Source organism: Corythoichthys intestinalis, chromosome 4 (assembly GCF_030265065.1).
Source record: "Corythoichthys intestinalis isolate RoL2023-P3 chromosome 4, ASM3026506v1, whole genome shotgun sequence".
In the NCBI taxonomy this organism is placed as follows: domain Eukaryota; kingdom Metazoa; phylum Chordata; class Actinopteri; order Syngnathiformes; family Syngnathidae; genus Corythoichthys; species Corythoichthys intestinalis.
Genome location: NC_080398.1, coordinates 3,713,756 through 3,739,162, shown reverse-complemented (window position 1 = coordinate 3,739,162; position 25,407 = coordinate 3,713,756). Strand labels below are relative to the sequence as shown.

The window sequence follows — 25,407 nt, the reverse complement described above, 5'->3', positions numbered from 1 at the left end:
CTGTAAAAATGTCATTCGTTTGTGCTAGGTTTGTGATCATTTGTGCTGCTGTTTTTTTTTGAGGTACTACTTTTTTTATACAGACTGAAAAAAAAAAAACTGGTGGATTTACTTGATAAAATCATTGGAACAATTTGCACTTACTTCTATTAAGTAAATTTGACTCATTGTCAACTGAACTTAATATCGCAAGCAGTAAAATTTACTGAATAAAAGTAAGTACAAATTGTTACAATGATTTCATCAAATAAATCCACCACTTATTTTTTTCAGAGTAGGTCATTCTTTGGTCTACCAGCCCCCTATTATGATAAAAAAAGCTAAAAATGGCTTCAATTAATTGTGTTACGTTTGTGCTGTAAAAATATTCTTCTCTGCTGCCATCGTTTTTGAGATAGATATTAATTCGAGTAGAGCTGAAACGAATACTCGAGCAACCCGAGTTTAAAAACTGATCCGAGTAATTTTATTCACCTCGAGTAATCGTTTATTTTGACAGCTCTAAGCATCACGTTTTGCTCGGATTACTTTTAATGCAGGACAACGCGCTGATGTCACGTGCATAGAGGAAGAAGCAAAAAAAACCACAAAAAAAACCACTGCAGACAAACGACGCCAACGTTGCTAAATACTAGCCCGCACGATGCTATGTTGGTAGCAGGTAGCGTCTGATGAGTCTCATAGAGATCACATGTATGTTGAACTAGATGCGAAATGACAGACTCGGCCGCGTCTGGGTAGCGTTCGTAAACAGCCGCCATCTTAAAGCAGCAGAGCGCCAAGCGCTAATAAATAAGATTAACGTTACTGTCACTAGCTCAAGTAACGTTAGCCCTACGGAGGGCTAGGTTTCTATTAGTTATGACCACTTTCTATGCGTGGCTAACGTGTCTTACATACAGGCTTTAACATAACATAGCATTGTGGAGTGATGAGGGTGTAAAATAAAAACTCAATAATGCTAACTATCAATTTTAGCTCAGTAGTCATTGCTGGATAAAACACCAAGTAGCACTGGTCCCTAATGTGCTCCAAAACAGCAGGTATTATACATTTATTTTGAACACTGCAAAAACTCAAAATCCTATCAGGACTTACAGTTTAGACTAACTTAAAATTTAACTAGAACTTAAAAATGGCTTGACACAAATAGAAATTCAATTGAAACACGTGGGGAAAAATCCTAACTTTTCAGTGATGTGTGTTATCAAGCGTAACGGCATTTTTAGGTAAGATATATATAATTTTAAAAATTTTTTTAATAAGATCTAAAAGTTTTTTGAGTGAAAGCCATGAATTAGTCTTTTTTTATTCTAGTTACATCTGAGATGCAATTGTTGGCTGTTTTCAACAATATACATCGAAAATGAAGACATTGATTGACTGAAAATGGTTCAAGATTAGATGAAATGTCTTGTTTTCTCATGTATATAATTGCTCTTCACCTAAAAATATATTTGTTTTATCCGATTAATCGATAGAATTTTCAGTCGATTACTCGATTACTAAAATATTCGATAGCTGCAGCCCTAAATTCGAGTGATGATGTCATGCAGCCTCTATTTAATGCAAAATGGACCTGAGATGGCGCCATTTGTTTATGCTACGTTTGTGCTGTCAAAAATTTCGTTTCTGCTGCTATCGTGTTTGATAGATTAATTTCGAGCGATGACGTCACTCGCAGCTTTTCCGTGTCCAACTCCTGTGGCTGACAGAGCGTACCAACTCTCTCCATAACAGAGGGATGTCCCAACAACTGGCGCAGACGTAGCACAAACAAAATGGCACCCCTTCTGGTCAATTTTGCAGCAAAAGGGGGGCTTGAGATATTAATTTCGAGTGATGACGTGACTCGCAGAGGTGTGCGTTTAATAATTTTATAGACAAATGATACTATTTATATTGGTGGCAGAGAGTTGGGGGTGAGGGGGTGTGAAATGTTTACTTCTTCCTGAGGGGGCGTGACGGAAAATAATTGAGAAGCACTAGTTTAATCAATGAGTTTTCCGTTGAAACAGGAAGCACCTGACTGCGATCAACTGATTGCACTTGCAAGACACCAGACTGGTGAAAAAGTTTCCTCTTCGTAGGTTGGAATGGAAACCGGCACCCACTGCGGCCCTTTGTGGAATAGTTTTCCCACCCCTGAACTAGCCTATATCTATCGAGCTAGAAATGTCAAAAATTGTCAAAACTTTAAGGGCCCAAATACACCAGATGCATCATCGTTCTGGTCCGGCTTTGGTAAAAAATAGCGCCGGAGCCAATCCGTTCCCATTATATCCTATTGTTCAACGTACAGTGGGGCAAATAAGTATTTAGTCAACCACTAATCGTGCAAGTTCTCCCACTTGAAAATATTAGAGAGGAGGCCTGTAAGTGTCAACATTGGTAAACCTCAACCATGAGAGACAGAATGTGGAAAAAAAAACAGAAAATCACATTGTTTGATTTTTAAAGAATTTATTTGCAAATCATGGTGGAAAATAAGTATTTGGTCTAGGGTTGTTCCGATCATGTTTTTTTGCTCCCGATCCGATCCCGATCGTTTTAGTTTGGGTATCTGCCGATCCCGATATTTCCCGATCCGATTTCTTTTTTTTTGCTCCCAATTCATTCCAATCATTCCCGATAATTTTTCCCGATCATATACATTTTGGCAATGCATTAAGAAAAAAAAAGAATAAAACTCGGACGAATATATACATTCAACATCCAGTACATAAGTACTGTATTTGTTTATTATGACAATAAATCCTCAAGATGGCATTTACATTATTAACATTCTTTCTGTGAGAGGGATCCATGGATAGAAAGACTTGTGACTTTGTATATTGTGACTAAATATTGCCATCTAGTGTATTTGTTGAGCTTTCAGTAAATGATACTGTAGGCATGCCCAAATGCATGATGGGAAGTGGAACCATGACTGTGCGTAGTGCTACCAATTGATATACCTTCTCTGCGTGAGAAATAACATAAGGTGTTAAGAAAAAGATCAGTTGCTACCTTGCTTCCCCACATTGCTTCCCATGATATTTGTAATCGTAGGGAGAGGGATTGTAAGGCTTTAGCCAATTAAAAAAAAGGCTCCAAAGGCTGCCAAAATTCACTCTCCTCATTTTACGCTGCCTTTTTGTCTCTCTATATAGGTAAAACGGCGCCATTACAGATAGAGCGCGACAATGCGTGAGTAGGTCGTGCAGCGCATGCATTAATTGCATTAAATATTTTAACGTGATACATTTTTTAAAAAAATTAATTCCCACCGCTATTGGGATAAATTTGATAACCCTACCGAAAAGCCTAAACTAAAGACTCTGGATGAGTGTAAATCCAAGTAAAAAAACAAAAAAAAAAAAAAAACCATGTTGACAATTTCAGGCCTCGCTAATAATCTCAAGTGGGAGAACTTGCACGATTAGTGGTTGACTAAATACTTATTTGCCCCACTGTATACCGGCCGCGTCAGAGCTGCGGATTGACTGCGGACCATTTCCGGCGTGCTGCAGCCCGCCGAATGGTATAGGCTTTTTTCTATTTTTGCCGGACACGCATCCGACAAAATGGACTGAGCCCGGCATGACGTCAACAGCCCAGTTGCTTATCTAGGCTTGCCACCCGTCCCTTGAAATACGGAATCGTTCCGTAAGTGGGAATTAAAAGTTGCGTTCTGTATTGAACCAATACGGAACGCAGTTTATTCCGTATTTCACAATTGTCCCATGGGTCGACCGGCGGCTCCTCCGTGGCGGGCGGCGGTGCGCCCAGCCCATGCACGTCTGTCACACACAAACACACACCTGCGCTCATGAGTGACCACTGAGCCAACAATAATGAACAAAAAGGGCAGGAGATATTAAAGACAGCAAGATAGTTATCTGCCTGCCCGCTGCTGTCTGCCCTGCACTGCGCTCCACTTCCGGGTCCGTTGCCTAGTTACCTCGCTGTCTCTGCTCAGTGCACCGCCCCGCGTGTTTTCAAAACTAACATGTCTCTTCAACATTAGAAGTTCAGTACACCCCACGTCATCCTCAAAAGGGGAAACGTCTCCAAAAAATAGACTGGAGTGGCTCGATAGAGTCACTCATGATGAGTATAACGCGAACTGCAAGGCAGGCAGGAGAGTTTTTGCAGTGTCTCACGGAAGCGTAAAACAGCATGCTGCAGGGGACCTCCACAAACGGAATATAAGATCCCAGAAGAGCCTTCGTCACAATTCTTTGTACCTAAAACATCCCCTGAGCTTGATTTGGTATATTATGCTCTTGTATATGTATAACATATAGGCTATATTTATATTTACCTTCATACATCTTGCATTGATAGGAGCATAGCTAGGCTATTTCAGTTGCTAGTATGGTTGATTAGTTTTAGGAATGTTGATTTTTTTTTTTTTTTTTTTGAAACATACATTTATTATCACTCAATATGGAATGAATTTATGTACCCATAAAGAACATGTTATTTTGTTACGCTATCTAATGCTACTCATTTGGAATTATTCCTAATAGATTAACAGCAAATAAACACTGAATAAATAGTCCTACTGCAAATATATGCTATCTATTGATTAATAGTGAATTTAACATCATACCACTCCTACCCTCTAAATTGCTGCAGGTGAGGTGACACAGGTATACCACACAGTATAACGTAGCCAGCCAGAGCTACCATAGTGCTGACTGTGGACACAGGCTCAATCAGAAGATTTTTATGTGATTCCAAAATGGTGAAGAAAATGACTTTGGGGAGAACAAGCAAGAGGCACTGTTGAAACAGGTCCTGGGTCGAAAGGCAGTGGGTGATGTGCTTAAGATCTTAACGTCACCCATCCCATTTTCCATACAGACCGATGCCTCGAATAAATTGAGCAGGAAGACGTTCCCCTTGCTGTCCAGTACTTCAGTCCAGAGTCTGAGCTCACCAACAAAATGCTGGACTTCATAGAGAATGCAGACGAGTCAGCTGCTGGAATTGTAGCTATCCTAGAACATTCCCTTAAGAAATTTGGCTTGTCAATGCATCACGTGACTGGATTCAGTGGTGACAACACAAATGTTAATTACGATATTGACAACTTCGTTTTCACTAACCTGCAGAAAAGAAAAACAACAATCTGCTGCAAGGAAACAGCCATGCCCACAAAGCGCACAATACAGTTTTCTCATCTAAAAATACTTACATTTCTATGCATTTTAGGAGTTTTGTAGATGCACCTTTTTTTCGCCCGTAAAGCTTTGGGCGCGAGGGGAGGCGTCCCTTATTTCTATTTCTGAAAGGTGGCAACCCTATCCTTATCTGTTATGTGCTAAGCTACTAACTGAGCATACATTGTGTAAGTTAATTTTATTGCTGACACTATGTTTCGGGGTCATCAACATTTTTACCCTCCCTGCCACAAAAGTCAAACTCCGCCTATGTTTTGAAGTCATTACAGAAAGTAAGTTTGACCTGGAAATGAAGAAACAATGAAGACATGATCTCACCAGGGACCCCTTGTGGTCCATCAAGTCCCGGGAAACCTGTTCCTTGATCGCCTGTTATTCCTTTTGGACCTTTTTTGCCTGCTCAAAAAGGGTACTATGAATTTCAAAACATGAATTCAAGAAATGACAATATCAGAAGTGGCGGACCTCGTTCACCCTGCGCTCCCTTTTCTCCTTCCAGGCCTCGATCGCCCTGAACACCACGGGCTCCCTTGGATCCGGCTTTTCCCGCTTTGCCCTACAAAAGATGGCAAAGAAGGAAGCGTGTTTTGCGTTGGTAGATTTGAATATGTTTATAACATGAAACGGAATAGGCGATTAGGTTTTGGGAAGATGAGGTCAAAATGGTCAGAAAACGGATTTCACGATTACTAAAGAACGAAAAAAGGGATTATGTTTTTGAACGCATTAGAATTAAATAGCGTTTAAGCTAGCGGACGTTTCCTATGCAAGTTAGCCAATTGCAATAATGCAACAATTGAAAAAAAATTTTTTTTTACTCCTTTTGGTCAATTTAAAAAAAAAAAATCTTTTTTTATCATACAGTGCCCTCCATAATTATTGGCACCCCTGAAAAAGATGTTTTTAGCTTCTAATATATATATATTTTTTAATTCAAATAATATGGGACCTTAATAGAAAAAAAGAGAAAAATCCAACCTTCAATACAAGTGCATTCATTCAGTGGGGAAAAAATCCCACATAGAGAAAAAAATATTTGACATCACATAATGTGTGTCACAATTATTAGCACCCCTGGTGTTAATATTTTGTACAACCCCCTTTTGCCAACAAAACAAGGTCTAGGGACCGAGATGGCCATGGGAGGAGCTTGATTTTGTGTCTGGTGAACCATTTATGTGTAGATTTGACCATATGTTTAGGGTTATTGTCTTGCTGAAAGACCCAGTGACGAACCATCTTCAGCTTTCGGTCAGAGGGCAACAGATTTTGATTTAAAATGTCCTGGTATTTCAAAGCATTCATGATGCCATGCACCCTAACAAGGTTCCCAGGGCCTTTGGAAGCGAAACAGCCCCACAGCATCACTGACCCACCCTCATACTTCACAGTGGGTATGAGGTGCTTTTCAGCATGCGCATCTTTCGTGGCACGCCAGACCCACTTAGAGTGTTTGTTACCAAAAAGCTCAATCTTGGGCTCATCTGACCAAAGCACACAGTCCCAGTTGAAGCCTGGGACAGTGTGTATTTTTGTGTGAGACCAAGATTGAGCTTTTTAGCAACAAATCTGTTGCCCTATGCCGGAAAGCTGAAGATGGGTCGTCACTGGGTCTTTCAGCAAGACAATTGACCCTAAACATATGGCCAAATCTACACAGAAATGGTTCACCAGACACAGAATCAAGCTCATCCCAAGGCCATCTCAGTCCTCAGACCTTGTTTTGTTGGCAAAAGGGGGTTGTACAAAGTATTAACACCAGGGGTGCTAATAATTGTGACACACATTATTTGATGTCAAATAATTATTTCTTTATGTGGGATTTTTTCACCACTGAATGAATGCACTTGTATTGAAGGTTGGATTTTTCTCTTTTTTTCTATGAAGGTCTCATATTTTTTTAATTAAAAGAAAAATTATTAGAAGCTAAAAAACACATCTTTTTCAGGGGCGCCAATAATTATGGAGGGCACCGTATATATTTCTGTCCATGTATCATCAGTAATAAAATAACAGCCTCACAGATTTTCCGGGCGGTCCCAGGGGTCCTTTGGCTCCAGGGGGTCCGATGAGCGTGCGGTTGTTGACTGGGCAGCCTTGCAAGCATTTACTCCTAATGGAGGAGGCGTACTGCGACAGCTGAGCAGTGACGACGCTGCGACACAACTGCAGCACCTGTTCGTCCGACAGCCCGGGACCCTGAACACAACGTCAAAGATACCGTTTTCTGTTTAATCGGCTGTCGTTAAATCTTCGTGGCAATTTTCAGGGCTCACCATGGGACCTTGAACTCCTCTGGGCCCAGCTTGACCTTTGACCCCCGGGTCTCCGAGAGGGCCGCGAGCCCCTCGGGGCCCCGGAAGGCCGGGAGGACCCTCGGGGCCAGATTCTCCCGGCCGACCGACCCCGCCTTTTGGACCACGCTGGTGAAAAGACAAGAATTGAAATAATTGGAGAAAAAATGGCAAAAATCTTCAAAGAGATGTGGAAAAAAAAACAAATTAAATAAATAAATGCTGAAATCTATTCTCATTCTATTGTATTATCATTGGTTAGGAAATTTTTTTTAAAATTGAAATAAATAGGTAAATATTGAAATAACAACATACTTATAGAAACAATTATACCACATGAAATACAGTGGTATGAAAAAGTATCTGAAACTTTTGGAATTTCTCACATTTCTGCATAAAAGCACCATCAAATGTGATCTGATCTTTGTCAAAATCACACAGATGAAAAAAAAAACAGTGTTTTAACTAAAACCACATTTATACAAACATTTATAGGTTTTTATATTTGAATGATGATCAGTGTTGTCAGTAACGCGTTAGTTAGAAACGCGTTACTGTAATCTGATTACTTTTTTCAGTAACGAGTAATCTAACGCGTTCATTTTTCTACACCAGTAATCTGATTAAAGTTAGTTTCCTTCGTGTCTCTGCGTTACTATTTTTTCATTGCCTCATAATGTATGTAGAATGAAGAATATTGTAGTCATGTACGAAGAGCATTTTGAATAGAAAATGCTAAAATAAAAGGTTCCCGGTACGTGTTTCCATGACAACCTCTTAGCTATTTCCTGTTTTGGTCTCGCGTCACGTGTTGTGGGACTGAGGCGGGTGGACATTCGCGCCATGTGTTGAGACGTTGCGAGAGAATGTTGATCCGTGGATATCCATGAATGAAGGTGAGTATTTTTCCTTCATTCTGGAGGGTATCAGTGAAAGGTTGGACCCCCTACATGCGCAGCCGTTTCGTAGCTTTGCCGTAGCAACGACGGGCAGTCATCGCTCCAAGTTGGCAAGCTTTGTTTACATCATATGCGTGTTGCACATTTATGCCGTGAGGTGATGTGTTCATTTGGCATCTGTGGGATGTGTTGTAAATCCGATTGAGTTTAAAGTGCTTAGTTGCCGCCACGTTTTGTGGCCAAATTGATCGCGTGTGTGTTGAGAGGAGTACTTCCGGGTTATTAATGTGAACGGCTGCACGCGCATCCGCGCTCGCCACCACCTTTGTGTTTATTGCACTGTACAATCCACTTGTGTGTTGTTGATTATTGTGCCGTCAGTTTGCATTGTTTTACATTGCCACTGATATGCTGTTAACCATAGCCCGAAATTCAGAAGTTTTGACATTAGGCTTAATCTTAGAGTTAGTGGGGTTTAATTGGTCGGTGGAGTTGATTTCAACAAATTCTAAGCAGTTTGTCAGATATTTCTTAGTTTCAGGGCTCCGGAGTGGCTAAGCTAGTGCGAAATTCTGATATTCCCTTTTAAATTCAATCATCTGATAACTGGTAACTGATAGATGACTTTTAAAGTAACTTAGTTACTTTGATACTGAAGTAATCAGTAAAGTAACTTGATTACTTTTTTGAGGCGTAATCAGTAATCAGTAATTAAATTACTTTTTCAAGTAATCTGTGACAACACTGATGATGATAGTATGCAAACAATGACAGAAGGGGCAAAAATAAGCAAGTGAACCATCACATTTAATATTTTGTGGCACCCACTTTGGCAGACGCTTCCTGTAGCTGCAGATCAGTCTGGCACATTGCTCAGAGCGAATCTCCATTCTTCTCTACAAAACTGCTGTAGTTCAGTCAGATTCCTGGGATGTCTGCTATGAATCGCTGTCTTTAGGTCAAGCCACAACATATCAATGGGGTTCAAGTCTGGACTTTGACTTGGCCACTCCAGAACGTGTATTTTGTTCTTCTGAAACCATTTTGAAGTTGATTTACTTCTGATCATTGTTTTTGCAGCATCCATCCTCTTTTTAGCTTCAACTGTCTGACAGACGGCCTCACGGTTTACTGCAAAACATCCTGATAAACTTTGGAATTCATTCTTTCACTAATGATTGGAAGTTGTCCAGGCCCTGAGGTAGCAAAACAGCCCCGAATCATGATGTTTCCTCCACCACTGTGAGGATGAGGTGTTGATGTTGGTGAGCTGTTCCATTTTTCCTCCACAGATGACGTTGCATGTTACACCCAAACAATTCAACTTTGGTTTCATCAGTCCACAAAATATTTTGCCAAAACTTCTGTGGAGTGTCCAAGTGCCTTTTTGCGAACATTAAACGAGGAACAATGGTTTTTTTTTTAGACAGCAGTGGCTTCCTCTGTGAAGACTTCCCATGAACGCCATTCTTGGCCATAGTTTTACATATAGTTGATGTGTGCACATAGATATTGGATTGTACCAGTGATTTCTGTAAGTCTTTAGCAGACACTCTAGGGTAATCTGTCGATTGATGAACATCAAGATTTTTAGAGATGGTTTTGTATACTTTCCCCACTTTATACAAACCAAGAATCCTTGATCGTAGGTCTTCTGACAGCTCTTTTGACCGAGCCATGCACATCAGACAATGCTTCCCATCAAGACAATTCTTACCAGGTGTGTGTTTTATAGTGGGCACAGAAGCTTGAAACCACTCATCAGCGATTGGGCACACACATGACTTCAATTGTTTGGTATAAATTGGTTTCAATTACGGTTGTCCCGATCCGATATTTGGATCGGATCGACCGCCGACATGCGCAAAAAAATGCGAATCGGTATCGGATCGGCTGACACGGAAAAATTCCGATCCAGACTCCCAATCCGTTTTTTTTTTTGGCGAGCGTCCGGTCCGGGTTTTCCAGTGCACCGATTTACATAATCCATTCCAGTTTTTGCTTTGGTTTCTCTAAACTCCGCTCCGCATTTTACAGTACACCTTCATTTTCTTAAAGCCTAGGTACAGTTGTTCAAGAGCAGAGAACTGATGCTGAGTTAATAGTTTATTTTCCAGGGAGGTTGTTTGTGCGTTTTGCTTTTTTAAGACAGTCTACAATATTATTTGCACGTTTTACTGGCTGAATACACCGTTTCTGTTTGTTATTTATTATGTTTTGTGTTTATCACTGAATAAACAGGTCAGTTTCTTGTTACCAACCATTCTGTGTTATTCAAACTCACCTAATTCAGGTGGCGAGTTGTTATCAAGAGTACTAAAATCCTTTTCAACATGAATCTGCTAACTAAGTAAGTAGGCTAAATAACTTTAAACTTTAATACATGCTCGGACAGGCCGGTATCGGCCAGTATCAGTATCGGATCGGAAGTGCAAAACAATATCGGTATCGGATCGAAAGTGCAAAAACCTGGATCGGAACATCCCTAGTTTGAATTGCTCTTTAAGTCTCCTTCGACAGAGGGTTCACTTATTTTTCACCCTTCTGTGAAATGCAGGGTGAAATTGAAATTGCATGGGTGGTTTTAGCTAAGGCAGACAGTTTTTTCATCTGTGTGGTTTTGACAAAGATCAGATCACATTTGATGGTAATTCATTGCAGAAATGTGAGAAATTCCAAAAGGTTCAAATACTTTTCCATACCACTGTGTATGTTAAAAATGTAAACTTCATAAAAATTTAAATTAACCAATCTTCAACGAGATACATTTTGAAGTTGATACAGTGCCTTGCAAAACTATTCGGCCCCCTTGAATCTTGCAACCTTTCGCCACATTTCAGGCTTCAAACATAAAGATATGAAATTTAATTTTTTTGTCAAGAATCAACAACAAGTGGGACGCAATCGTGAAGTGGAACGACATTTATTGGATAATTTAAACTTTTTTAACAAATAAAAAACTGAAAAGTGGGGCGTGCAATATTATTCGGCCCCTTTACTTTCAGTGCAGCAAACTCACTCCAGAAGTTCAGTGAGGATCTCTGAATGATCCAATGTTGTCCTAAATGACCGATGATGATAAATAGAATCCACCTGTGTGTAATCAAGTCTCCGTATAAATGCACCTGCTCTGTGATAGTCTCAGGGTTCTGTTTAAAGTGCAGAGAGCATTATGAAAACCAAGGAACACACCAGGCAGGTCCGAGATACTGTTGTGGAGAAGTTTAAAGCCGGATTTGGATACAAAAAGATTTCCCAAGCTTTGAACATCTCAAGGAGCACTGTGCAAGCCATCATATTGAAATGGAAGGAGCATCAGACCACTGCAAATCTACCAAGACCCGGCCTTCCTTCCAAACTTTCTTCTCAAACAAGGAGAAAACTGATCAGAGATGCAGCCAAGAGGCCCATGATCGCTTTGGACGAACTGCAGAGATCTACAGCTGAGGTGGGAGAGTCTGTCCATAGGACAACAATCAGTCGTACACTGCACAAATCTGGCCTTTATGGAAGAGTGGCAAGAAGAAAGCCATTTCTCAAAGATATCCATAAAAAGTCTCGTTTAAAGTTTGCCACAAGCCACCTGGGAGACACACCAAACATGTGGAAGAAGGTGCTCTGGTCAGATGAAACCAAAATTGAACTTTTTGGCCACAATGCAAAACGATATGTTTGGCGTAAAAGCAACACAGCTCATCACCCTGAACACACCATCCCCACTGTCAAACATGGTGGTGGCAGCATCATGGTTTGGGCCTGCTTTTCTTCAGCAGGGACAGGGAAGATGGTTAAAATTGACGGGAAGATGGATGCAGCCAAATACAGGAAGAAAACCTGTTGGTATCTGCACAAGACCTGAGACTGGGACGGAGATTTATCTTCCAACAGGACAATGATCCAAAACATAAAGCCAAATCTTCAATGGAATGGTTCAAAAATAAACGTATCCAGTTGTTAGAATGGCCAAGTCAAAGTCCAGACCTGAATCCAATCGTGAATCTGTGGAAAAGAGCTGAAGACTGCTGTTCACAAACACTCTCCATCCAACCTCACTGAGCTCGAGCTGTTTTGCAAGGAAGAATGGGCAAGAATGTCAGCCTCTCGATGTGCAAAACTGATAGAAACATACCCCAAGCGACTTGCAGCTGTAATTGGAGCAAAAGGTGGCGCTACAAAGTATTAACGCAAGGGGGCCGAATAATATTTCACGCCCCACTTTTCAGTTTTTTATTTGTTAAAAAAGTTTAAATTATCCAATAAATTTTGTTCCACTTCACGATTGTGTCCCACTTGTTGTTGATTCTTGAGAAAAAAATTAAAATTTTATATCTTTATGTTTTAAGCCTGAAATGTGGCGAAAGGTTGCAAGGTTCAAGGGGGGGCGAATACTTTTGCAAGGCACTGTATATGTAGATACTGAAAAACATACTTGACACATTCAATTATTCATTTAATGATGCGCTATTTAAACTGTGGCACTTATCGGGCACTAACTGGTCCTCTATAAATCCGCAAGGTCGTTGACGTCAATAGACGTCCAATCCATTTGAACACGTCCGGGCTGGCATTCGTTCATTTGCTTTTAGCCTTCCCAGTTCAAATCCATTTGACGCATACTAGTGACAAACGCCTTTAGACTTTTAATAGTTTTCAAGAGCCACATGATTGGACGTCGATCACCGTCAATGGCTGAAACACGATCATAGCTCTTGGTCAGTTAACCAACCTGTCCTTTATCTCCACGATCGCCAGTTGCTTCCTGAAAAAAAAAGGATGCAAATGTGTAAAGAGGAAGTGTTGTGTAAATATCTCACACACATTGAATATAATGTACCTTTTGTCCTTTTTGACCCTTCTGTCCCTTCCTTCCCTTTGTACCCTGCATATGAAAATGAAAGCAGATATGACTGGAGAAAATCATGAAGAAAATGCAAAGTAGCGTACACATTTGGTCTAATCGTATCAAAACTGGAGTGCACAATAGGGGCGTGAAAATATATAGAAAAGGTGATTTAGCTTGATAGTGTCAAAAAAAAAAAAAATACTGAAACCAGAGCCACAGACTTCATAATGATATTGACGGATCAGATTCAACCTTCACTGCGCCACGCCTTCAAGTAGGGGGCCACCCCACAATCCACTTCAGTTATTTGCAGTCGGTCGCAGCGACACATGCAGCGATCTAACGCCAGATTTATATTGAAAAAGTACAGAAGCTGTACCGCACACAAACAGGATTGTCTGAGGAGTGATTTGTTCAAGGAGTCAAGGTAATTATTCTATTTTTCCTTTTTTCACAAGAATTTTCAACAAAAAAGCTTTTTGTTGTAAGGCTAACAGACTAGCATCATTCTACAACATATTTACGTAAAATAAATGCTAACTGCACTTTTTTTTTGTTTTTTTTTTGCTTTTAACCAAGAATCGAGACTTGTTTTATGTCCACATCTATAAATAACTCAGGGATTCAAGCATTTATTCACAAGAATTTTCACCGGAAAAGCTCTGTTTACATATGGCGGCGGCCGCATTGACTAACAGACTTGCATCATTCTTCGACATATTTACGTAAAATAAATGCTAAATACACGTTTGGTTTTTTTTCTTTTTGCTTTTAACCAAGAATCGAGACTGTTTTACATCCATTTCTATACAGAATTCAGGAATTTAAGCATTTATTCTAGGGCTGTCAAACGATTAAAATTTTTAATCAAGTTAATCACAGCTTAAAAATTAATTAATCGTAATTAATCGCAATTCAAACCATCTCTAAAATATGCCATATTTTTCTGTAAATTTTTGTTGGAATGGAAAGATAAGACACAAGACGGATATATACATTCAACATACGGTAAATAAGTACTGTATTTGTATATTATAACAATAAATCAACAAGATGGCATTAACATTATTAACATTCTCTTAAAGCGATCCATGGATAGAAAGACTTGTAATTCTTAAAAGATAAATGATAGTACAAGTTATAGAAATTTTATATTAAAACCCCTCTTTACGTTTTCGTTTTATTAAAATTTGTACAATTTTAGATAAAAAAATAAGCTAGTTGTTCGCCATTGTTGATGACAGTAATTACACCATGCGCACTCATGGTACTAACCCATAAAATCAGTTGGACCCAAACACCAGCAGAGGGTGCCAAACACCATAAAACAAGTAACAAGCGGACATTACACTGTAGTCATTTTAGTCTGTTTGAGCGGGGCATGTGTGTTAATTGCGTCAAATATTTTAACGTGATTAATTTAAAAAATTAATTACCGCCCGTTAACGCGATAATTTTGACAGCCCTAATTTATTCACAAGAATTTTCACCGAAAAAGCTCTGTTTACATATGGCGGCCGCCACATTGACTGACAGACTACCATCGGACTTCGAGATATTCACGTAAAATAAATGCTAACTGCACTCTTTCTTTTTTTGCTATTAACCAAGAATCAAAACTGTTTTACGTCCATATCTATAAAGAATTCAGGAATGTAAGCATTTATTCACAAGAATTTTCACCGAAAAAGCTCTGTTTACATATGGCGGCAGCCGCATTGACCAACAGACTTGTATCATTCTTCGACATATTTACGTAGAATAAATGCCAACTACACGTTTTTGTTTTTTTTTTGCTTTTAACCAAGAATCGAGACTATTTTACGTCCACATCTATACAGAATTCAGGAATGTAAGCATTTATTCACAAGAATTTTTAACGAAAAAGCTCTGTTTACATATGGCGGCGGCCGCATTGACCAACAGACTTGCATCATTCTTCGACATATTTACGTAGAATAAATGCCAACTACACGTTTTTGTTTTTTTTTTGCTTTTAACCAAGAATCGAGACTATTTTACGTCCACATCTATACAGAATTCAGGAATGTAAGCATTTATTCACAAGAATTTTTAACGAAAAAGCTCTGTTTACATATGGCGGCGGCCGCATTGACCAACAGACTTGCATCATTCTTCAACATATTTACCTAAAATAAATCCTAACTCCACGTTTTTTTTGGGGTTTTTTTTGCTTTTAACCAAGAATCGAGACTATTTTACGTCCACATCTATACAGAATTCAGGAATCTAAGCATTTATTCACAAGAATTTTCACCAAAAAAGCTCTGTTTACATATGGCGGCGGCCGCATTGACTAACAGACTTGTATCATTCTTCGACATATTTACGTAGACTAAATGCCAACTACACGTTTTTTTTTTTTTTTTTTTGCTTTTAACCAAGAATCGAGACTATTTTACGTCCACATCTATACATATTCAGGAATGTAAGCATTTATTCACAAGAATTTTCACCTAAAAAGCTGTTTACATATGGCGGCGGCAGCATTGACTAACAGACTTGCATCATTCTTCGACATATTTACCTAAAATAAATCCTAACTACACGTTTTTTTTGTTTTTTTTTTGCTTTTAACCAAGAATCGAGACTGTTTTACGTCCATATCTATAGAGAATTCAGGAATTTAAGCATTTATTCACATGAATTTTCATAAAAAAAGCTCTGTTTACATATGGCGGCAGCCGCATCGACCAACAGACTTGTATCATTCTTCGACATATTTACGGAAAATAAATGCCAACTACACTTTTTTTTTTTGGGCTTTTAACCAAGAATCAAAACTGTATTACGTCCATATCTATAAAGAATTCAGGGATTTAAGCATTTATTCACAAGAATTTTCACCGAAAAAGCTCTGTTTACATATGGCGGCCGCCACATTGACTGACAGACTACCATCGGACTTCGAGATATTCACGTAAAATAAATGCTAACTGCACTTTTTCTTTTTTTGCTATTAACCAAGAATCGAGACTGTTTTACGTCCATATCTATTAAGAATTCAGGGATTTAAGCATTTGTTCACAAGAATTTTCAAAGAAAAAAGCTCTTAGTCTGTGATTCGGTAAGCTTTGATGGCCACGCCAACAATGCAGGCCCCCTATTAATCAGCCCCGCGCCCCGTGCTGCAACGATTAATCTATTAACTCGAGTAATTCGATTAGAAAAAAGGTTTCAAATTCAATATTGATGCTTCAAGTATTCGTTTAAATAAAGTGGCGCTGTAATGGTTTGTTTTGAAAGTGTTTGCATTTAGTTTTATTGATTTGGGTGGATACACTGCCCTCTAGTGGCAACAGTGAATACGACATAACTAATTTAACATGGCTTAATCCAGCTTCTCCCTGTTAAGACCAACATAAGGTAAGTTTTTGTTTGAGTTTTTAAATTTTTTTTTAAATGCATTCGTAATTTAGTTTACAAGTATTTTTAGCTGTTTTTTGTTGGAATACGAGTTTGAACGATTTGTTGGAAAAAAAAAAAAAAAGTTTGCATTTTATAGAATTTAAGCTAGTGGACTTTTGCGATGCAAGTTAGCCAATTGTTCTTTTGTTGTACTGAGATTCTCATTTATTATCTTTTTAATACCGTTTGAGGCAAGGATCAGGTATTTAAATTTTTTATGTTTCTAATCCGTTTACTCGAATATTTGAACTAACTAGTGCTGCAACGATTATTCGATTACTTCGAGTAATTTTGCTGCTTTGAGTATTCATTCAAGTGCTTGCATTTAGTTTTATTGATTTAGGTGGCTACACTGCCCTCTAGTGGCAACAGTGAATATGATATAACTGACTCCAGCTGCTCCCTGTTAAGACCAACATAAGCAAGGTTTTTGTTTGAGCTAAGGTTTTTTAAAGGCAACAGTGAATATGATATAACTCATTTCACATGGCTGACTCCAGCTGCTCCCTGTTAAGACTAACATAAGCAAGGTTTTTGTTTGAGCCAATGTTTTTAAACGCATTAGTAATTTAGTTTATAGGTATATTTAGCCGTTTTTTTTTGGGGGGGGGGGTTGAACCATTTCATAAGAGCATTGTTTAAACAAACAAACAAAAAAAAGCTTGCATTTTAGACTTTTGCTTAGATCCTCATTTAATTATTTTTTTTAATACCGTTTGAGGCTCAGCTCAGGTATTTTAATTTTTTATGTTCCTTAGTCGATCATTCGAACTAACTACCGTATTGGCCCGAATATAAGACGGTGTTTATTGCATTGAAATAAGACTGAAAAAGAGGAGGTCGTCTTATATTCGCGGTCTAGACATTATACCCATTCACGACGCTAGATGGCGCCAGATATCCTTGAAGCGATGTTCTGTCATGACAGATCTCAGCTACTCTCCCCATTTACGACGCTAGATAGCGCCAGATATCATTGAAGCGATGTTCTGTCAAGACATATCTCAGCTACTCTGACATTTACCAGTTTGCATTATTTTATTGCAATGTTTTTCCTTATTCAGATTTGTTTCAAGACTACAGTTACAGTTAGACTTCACTTTGATGGTTAATGCAGTTATTGTAATTTAGTTGTTTTATCACAATAGATTGATTTATTTACATTTCAAAAACCAAAAGCCATTCATTTACAAAGGTGATTGGACTTAACATATTTAAATGTTCAGATATTGAGATTAGAATGAGGCAAAATAACATGCTTTTTCACTCAAATATATTGTTATTATCATCTGTTTCAGATGTACTGTAATTATTTTCTGTATAAAAAGTAATTGGCGTTCAAAAAGTCTTGAAAATGAGGGTGTCGTCTTATAATCAGGGCCGTCTTATATTCGGGCCAATACGTTCATAGATTACTCGACAACTAAAATAATCGATAGCTGCAGCCCTAATTCACAGCCAGTCTATTGGGGAAATTATTTACACGTTACTTCCTATTTTGAGTCACTTCCTATTCATTTGGGGACATTCTTCCTTTTCAGTAACCCAAAATCAACAGGAAGTTACCCGTAAATGCCCCAAAAGGAAATTGAAGTAACCGAAAATCAACAGGAAATGCCTTAAAATGAATCAAACCTAGCTAAAAATGGTGTCAATCCTTTGTGCTGTAAAAATTATAATTTTGCTGCCACAGTTTTGTAGATATTCGGCTTTTAATTAGTAGTGATGATATCACACAGTTATATGGCAACCATGTACAGTAGAACGGAACTGCAATAAAGCCATATGTTTGTGCTAATTTGTCCTTTTTTTCCCTAAATCTGAGTTCAACCAGCCTCTATTTTGATGTAAACAATTCCCAAGATGCATTTTGCTGGGCTTTTGCACGGCTTTTTAATTATAAAGGATGTGTTTTATTACTTTTCTTAGTGACCATTTCTTTCTGGTAACACAGAAATTATATGTGATGAGCCAATAATTCATTATTTTTCATTCATTGTTCATTTTATTTGTGCAACATGAATGCAAATGGTCTTTGCTCACGTAACAACTCCCAAACATCTTAGTTTGGAGACTTCAAGAGGTAATTTTAAGCATAGCTGCTGCGTTAAGTTGTGACCAGCCCAAGTACAAAGGCTGCAGGCCAGCATACATATTTGCACTTATTCAATGCTGATATTTTCCAATATTAAATGTGTTTATCAATAGGTAATATTGGACAACTCAACAATCAAGGGTTAAATATTATCTTCCTGCAATCAAATTTCAGTTTACCAGTTGCCATATAATTATAATCTGAGGACCTTCAGACTCAGGGTTGATGACCAAGGCCATATAAATACTATTTAAAATAAACCAATCAGATTTCAGATCCCCTTAAGCTCCACCCAGTTATTGCGCCTTAACAACATCTGGGAAGTACTATATGAACTAATTCCAAACAACTGCCCACATCTATATTAAAATTGGTGGGCTGCATCAAGAAGCAGACACTAGATTAGATGACTGGTCTCACCAATTCGCCGTCCGGTCCAGTTTCGCCTTTGGGTCCCTGAAGAACAAAACAAACACAACCATTACGATGTTTCCAGTTATTGTTTTTTTAGATGCCCGTTTCATTTTAAACAGTTTGAATGGAATAGTCCCTCCACCATTACAGGACTTCATAAAGGAAAATAAAATTCGCGTGTAAACACAAAAGGGAAAAAGTGGATTGTGAGGTGAAATGGCATAGAATTATATAAACCCAAACGGGTGATTCTCGATTCTCAAGAAGCTAAGCTAAGCTGTCGCTCTGTTGATTTTAGGGATATAGACATGAAAACATGGATTAGTTTAGTTGAAAGATGGGGATTATGATTAGGGGGCCGATATTATCGTGCATCTTTACAAATAATCAATTAAATCAATTAAAATCAATTACTAAATTAGTTGCCAACTAATTTAATAATCAATTTTTGCCTGCAGCTACAAGCAGCCCCGTTTGGGTCCTTGTTTTTGTGTGATATGAGGCTGCGCGTGTGCAAGTAATTACAGCAAGAGAGAGAGAGAGTTCACTGCTGCAACTGCTGCTGCTGTTGGGTCGCTGAATCAATAATATCATGAAGTGTCCAGAGTTAGATTGTCTTTTGTGTTGTTAGATCTAGTGTGCCTCTGTCAGAGGTGAGTAAATGAAACCAATTGTATTTTGTATTGTTTGTTGATGAGACGTTACTACTTAACACGGAGCGCTACGCTCGGTAGCGATTATGCTAATCAGTGTCTTAAGTCTCCGTTTGTCATGTGCTTTGGTGAAGCATATTAGCGCTTGAGTATTGTGCGATGGTAAAGTTGTCAAATTTCTTTTAAAAAGAAACCAAACACATAAGCCCATTCATATAATGGATAGCTCGCGGCATCAAAAAAAAGTTTTTTTTTTTTTTTAAGGTAGATTTCGGGAGGTTGTGTACTTCAAAAGTAGATCTTGGAGCAAAAACATTGGGTACCCATGGCTTGGAGTCTCCTTTCAACACAAACTCCAATTCAAACTGTAAATTGTCATACAAGAGAGTGTGCTTTGAAACTGGATTTGGATTGTATTTATGAACAACTACATTACAGTCTGCCTCTTCCTTATTTGATTTTGTTGTTTAGTTTGTTTAAAAAATAAATGAGTCATTGACACAATTTATGTCAGCGCTTTGCCCACAAGAAAAAAAAAAGTAAATATATATATCAGAGGTTGCGCTAGACTTTTTCGTTGTCTGTCATTTTGACTGACAGTGTCATAAAAATCCGGTCATAATCTACTTTTACCCGTCACATTTTAAAAATGATAATAATGACATATTCAATAGTATTTAGTTTTCATTCATTTTTAATTAATATTCTGTCCGAACAAGCTTAACAAGAGGCAAACAGACAGCGGAGTGCACCAATCAGCGACGGGCAGACGTGCCGTTAGCAAAGCGACGAGGGCAGGACGAGGGACTAGCGCGCGGAAGTAAACATACGAGGAGAACGGAGTTTATTCAACATGGCTAGCGCGAGACAGACTGTTGTCAATGACTTGTGTCGATGTGTTTTAGCTCATTTAAAACTGAATTTACCGCGGACTGGAACATATTCTCGGCTTTCCCGTTCGCCATCCGTGTTGTTGTTGAGACGACTTTCGGCGCGCAAGAGTGACGTTGCTCGTGAAGAACACGTCACGCAAATAAACAAATCTGATTTGTCGATTGATTTTGTACCTACTCGAGAGGCTGTGTCCCAGACTTTTCTCTCAGTGTTTGAAAAATACAGGGAGAACAGTCTGGCCGTGCCAGGCAAACACTCAGTTGCCTTGACATTTTTCCGAGTAAGGCCAACGAGGTCATGCATCAAGAGAGACAACAGCTAATTAATCTGCTCACTCGCCACCCTGTGGTCTGGGGGTGTGAATTGCAACCTGTTAAAATGACAGATGGACTTCAGTTTTTTTCCATCACCGTTTTAAAAAACCGGTCAACGACGGAAAATATTTGGTTAACGCGACCCCTGATATATAGTCTACAACTGAGTATAAAACCCAAAAATTGTTTCTCAGTACACAATCAGACAAAAGTCCTGTTCGTTCAAATTAAAAAAAATAAAATAAAATAATAATAATAAAAAATATTATATTAATATTATAATTTAAAAAATATATATATACATACATACATACATACATACATATATATATACACATGTATACATATATATATGTATATATATATATATATATATATATATATATATATATTTTTTTTTAATATATATATTTTATATATATATATATTTTTTTTTTTTTGAACGAACAGGACTTTTGTCTGATTTGTGTACTGAGAAACTATTTATGGGTTTTATACTCAGTTGTAGACTACAGGAAGCTATCATAAAACATTATTTTCCAAGAAAATTGTGTCTTCATTGTTACTTACCAGTTACCACATGCCTAAAACAACTTAAAGGTAATTAAAAAAAGTGACATTTGTTCGATAATTCGATTAATCATTTCCTTAATCGTCCGATTAATTGAGAATAAATAATAGTTAGTTGCAGCCCTATTTTGAATTGATTTTAGAGTCGCAAATTCATTACCGTAATGCGTCCACTAAAAACATGTATGGCATTATTAATATTCAATTTCATGAAAGTATGTACATTCTATGTAATTTAGCAGATTATATATGATATAATGGTTTCTTACTTTGTATTAGAAAAATTTAAGGAAAACCCAGTGTCCAACCTTGCAGCTTTCTTTACTGTTGTGCTGTGTCCATGGTCTCGTCATCAAAATAAAGTTAATCTGACCCATAATGCACCAAAAAGAAAGCAAGACAAAAGACGGCTACAAGTTAGGATTGTTCGGCCTTTTTTTATATCGTTAATCGTTAAGTTTATATGCCTACCTCCCCATCATAGGAGATCATAACCATAATGTTTTTACATATAATAATATATTAGATACTTTACTGTAAATATGTTGAAACCTGAAAAAAAAATGTCTGTGTCATAATAGCATTCTGCCATTTCAAGCTAGCTTTGGTAAATGTCCTTCATAATGCGTAATGCATAGCTTTCATGAGAATCACCCAAATGGTGGTGTCCGTTACAGGAACCGTTGCTGCCAGTATCCTGCCTGTTTCCAAACCAGCTCATATCAGGATGACTAACAACATCAACGCCCCTAAAATGACAGTTAAACTGTGTCTGAAAACAAGACAGACCTGCTACCGTTACTGATCCTAATCTGAGTCGACAGGGTCAACATGGTTTTACTTTCTTTTATACATCTGTATGTATTCTTTGTATGTGATATAATGTTCTGTTGTGCTGTATTATTTATCCTATTGTTTAGGAATACAGTGGTATGAAAAAGTATCTGAACCTTTTGAAATTTCTCACATTTCTGCATAAAATCACAATCAAATGTGATCTGATCTTTGTCAAAATCACACAGATGCAAAAACAGTTTCTGCTTTCACTAAAACCACCTAAACATTTATAGGTTTTCATATTTTAACGAGGATAGCATGCAAACAATGACAGAAGGGGGGAAAATAAGAAAGTGAACCCTCTGCCTAAGGAGACTTAAACACCAATTGAAACATTTTTTTACCAAACAGTTTAAGTCAGGTGTGTGCCCAATCTCTGATGAGTGGTTTAAAGCCTTAAAGCCGCCCTGCCCACTATAAAACACACACCTGGTAAGAATTGTCTTGATGAGAAGCATTATCTAATGTGCATTATGGCTCGGTCAAAAGAGCTGTCTGAAGACCTAAGATCAAGGATTGTTGATTTGTATAAAGCTGAGAAAGGATACAAAACCATCTCTAATGTCTGGATGTTGTTCAATCGACAGTCAGAGAAGTTGTCTACAAATGGAGAGAGTTTGGCACTGTTGCTTCTCTCGCAAGGAGTGGCCGTCCACCAAAGTTGACGCCAAGTGTTCAGCGCAGAATACTCAGAGGTAAAAAAAAGAGCCCTAGAATGTCTGCTAAAGACTTACAGAAATCACTGGCACAGTCCAATATCTCTGTGCACACATCAACTATATATAAAACTATGGCCAAGAATGGGAGGACTCCACGGAGGAAGCCACTGTTGTCTTAAAAAAAAAAAAAAAGTTGTTGCTCGTTTAATGTTCGCAAAAAGGCACTTTGACACTCCACCGAAGTTTTGGCAAAATATTTTATTGACTGATGACACCAAGGTTGAATTGTTTAAGAGTAAACCACAACATCATGTGTCGAGGAAAAATGGAACAGCTCACCAACATCAACACCTCATCCCTACCGTGAAGCATGGTGGAGGGAACATCATGATTTTAGGCTGTTTTGCGTCCACAGAGCCTGGACAACTTGCAATCATTAATGGAAGAATGAATTCAAAAGTTTTGCAGGAAAACCTGAGGCCGTCAGTCAAAAAGTTGAAGCTAAAAAGAGGATGGATGCTGCAATAGGACAATGATCCAAAACACAGAAGTACATCAACTTCAGAATGGCTTCAGAAGAACAAAGTAGAAGTTCTGGAGTGGCCAGGTCAAAGTCCAGACTTGAACCGCATTGAGATGCTGTGGCATGACCTAAAGACAGCCATTCATGCCAGACATCCCAGGAATTTGACTGAACTACAGCAGTTTTGTAGAAAAGAATGGGATAAGATTAGTCCTGATTGATGTACCAGACTGATCTGCAGCTACCGGAAGCGTCTGGTTGAAGTTATTGCTGCTAAAGCGGGGCCACAAAATATTAAATGTAATGGTTCACTTACTTATTTCCCCCTTCTGTCATTGTTTGCATACTATCCTCATTTAGATATGAAAACAGTTTGGGTGGTTTTCAGCTAAGCAAGACACTGTTTTTTCATCTGTGTGATTTTGACAAAGATCAGATCACATTTGATGGGATTTTATGTAGAAATGTAAGAATTTCTAAAAGGTTCAGATCCTTTTTTCATACCACTGTACCTGCCTTAGGACAACAGATGAAATTTAGCTACTATGCTAACTCCGTCATATTAATATTGATGTTTTTTCTTATGTATTGATTGATGTGCATTGTCCTAATCAAATAAATGAATGAAATGGAGTTGACAGTATTGTTTTATGTTGCAAGTACTTACAATTGGTCCCTGCAGACCTTTTGGTCCTAGCTTTCCATGTATGCCAGCATCTCCTGGCTCTCCACTGGGGCCCTGTTGAAAGGACAGGGATTATTAGTTTTCTCTTTATCAATATGTACATAATCAGACAAGTTCAAAGTGAAAATGAAGAAAATATAAATGTTCAGTTTCGACTCAACACCTACAGGAAGTAAAACAAAACAAACTACTAAATTTTTCAGAGTGTAAATCGCTACTTTGTTCTCCATCTTAAACAGAAAAGTGGGTTATTTATACATTTTTCCATTCAGACTAGCTTCATCTTATCTTGTTACAAAGCAAATGTTTTTATTCATTCGTTTAGCTTAACAGGCTGACGCATCTTTGTGACGTTGCGTTCAGTTTAGGATGCTTACATACTAGCGTTACCCCACAACATTCTAAGTGTAGCGACACTCACATTGTTGAGCGCACCCTTAGCGTCGTTTCCTAGCGATACCAACCTACATTTTTGAGGTATTTACAGATACATGCTAGCCCTATGCCTCGACAGGACATAAATTTAAAGCTAACTATTTATTTAAACATACTTCAAAAGAAAGTTTGCTGTGATTTGGCTCTCAGTTGCTAGCGCTAACAAAGCTAGCTTTACCGGACTTTAGCTAACACTCTATGGATTTTCATGATGAATTGGCCTTTTTCTTTAGATTTAAAAAAAAAAAAAAAACAGCTATGACAAAGCTGCCGTTATCGCTTCTTAATGGCTAGCGTTTTTTATCAAGCACTTAGAGGATTTTATAGCCTTCGAAGACTTCGTTTGATACTTGGGACAGGCACTGTACATATTAGCGTTACCCAACAACACTGTGAGTTACCAGTGTAGCAACGCTCACATTGTTGACCGCACCCTTAGCGTTGTTTCCTTGCGATAGCATTCTACAGTGACTTATTCAAAGGTACATGCTAACTTCATGCCTCCAGAGGACATACATTCAAGGCTAACTATGTATAGTTAAACATATTTCAAAAGAAAGTTTGCACCGATTTGACTCTCAGTTGCTAGCGCTAACAAAGCTAGCTAGCTTTATCGGACTTTCATTAACACTCTAGGGATATTATCGATAAATAGGGCTTTCTCTTTTCGACTAACAATGGGCGGATTTAAA

General features: G+C 38.2%; 1 protein-coding gene across 2 annotated transcripts in view; it reads right to left on the bottom strand.

Moving 5' to 3' along the window:
• The window catches only part of LOC130915185 (collagen alpha-1(I) chain-like), a 61,745-nt gene that overhangs the window by 1,672 nt on the left and 34,666 nt on the right, over positions 1-25,407 (bottom strand). For both annotated transcript variants that reach the window (XM_057835014.1, XM_057835015.1), the window contains 8 exons: positions 24,263-24,334; positions 19,152-19,187; positions 13,199-13,243; positions 13,091-13,123; positions 7,448-7,594; positions 7,194-7,370; positions 5,637-5,727; positions 5,490-5,567 (listed from right to left, as the gene is read on the bottom strand). In XM_057835014.1, coding sequence (XP_057690997.1) covers positions 5,490-5,567; positions 5,637-5,727; positions 7,194-7,370; positions 7,448-7,594; positions 13,091-13,123; positions 13,199-13,243; positions 19,152-19,187; positions 24,263-24,334 — 679 coding nt within the window. The remainder of the gene's footprint in view (positions 1-5,489; positions 5,568-5,636; positions 5,728-7,193; positions 7,371-7,447; positions 7,595-13,090; positions 13,124-13,198; positions 13,244-19,151; positions 19,188-24,262; positions 24,335-25,407) is intronic.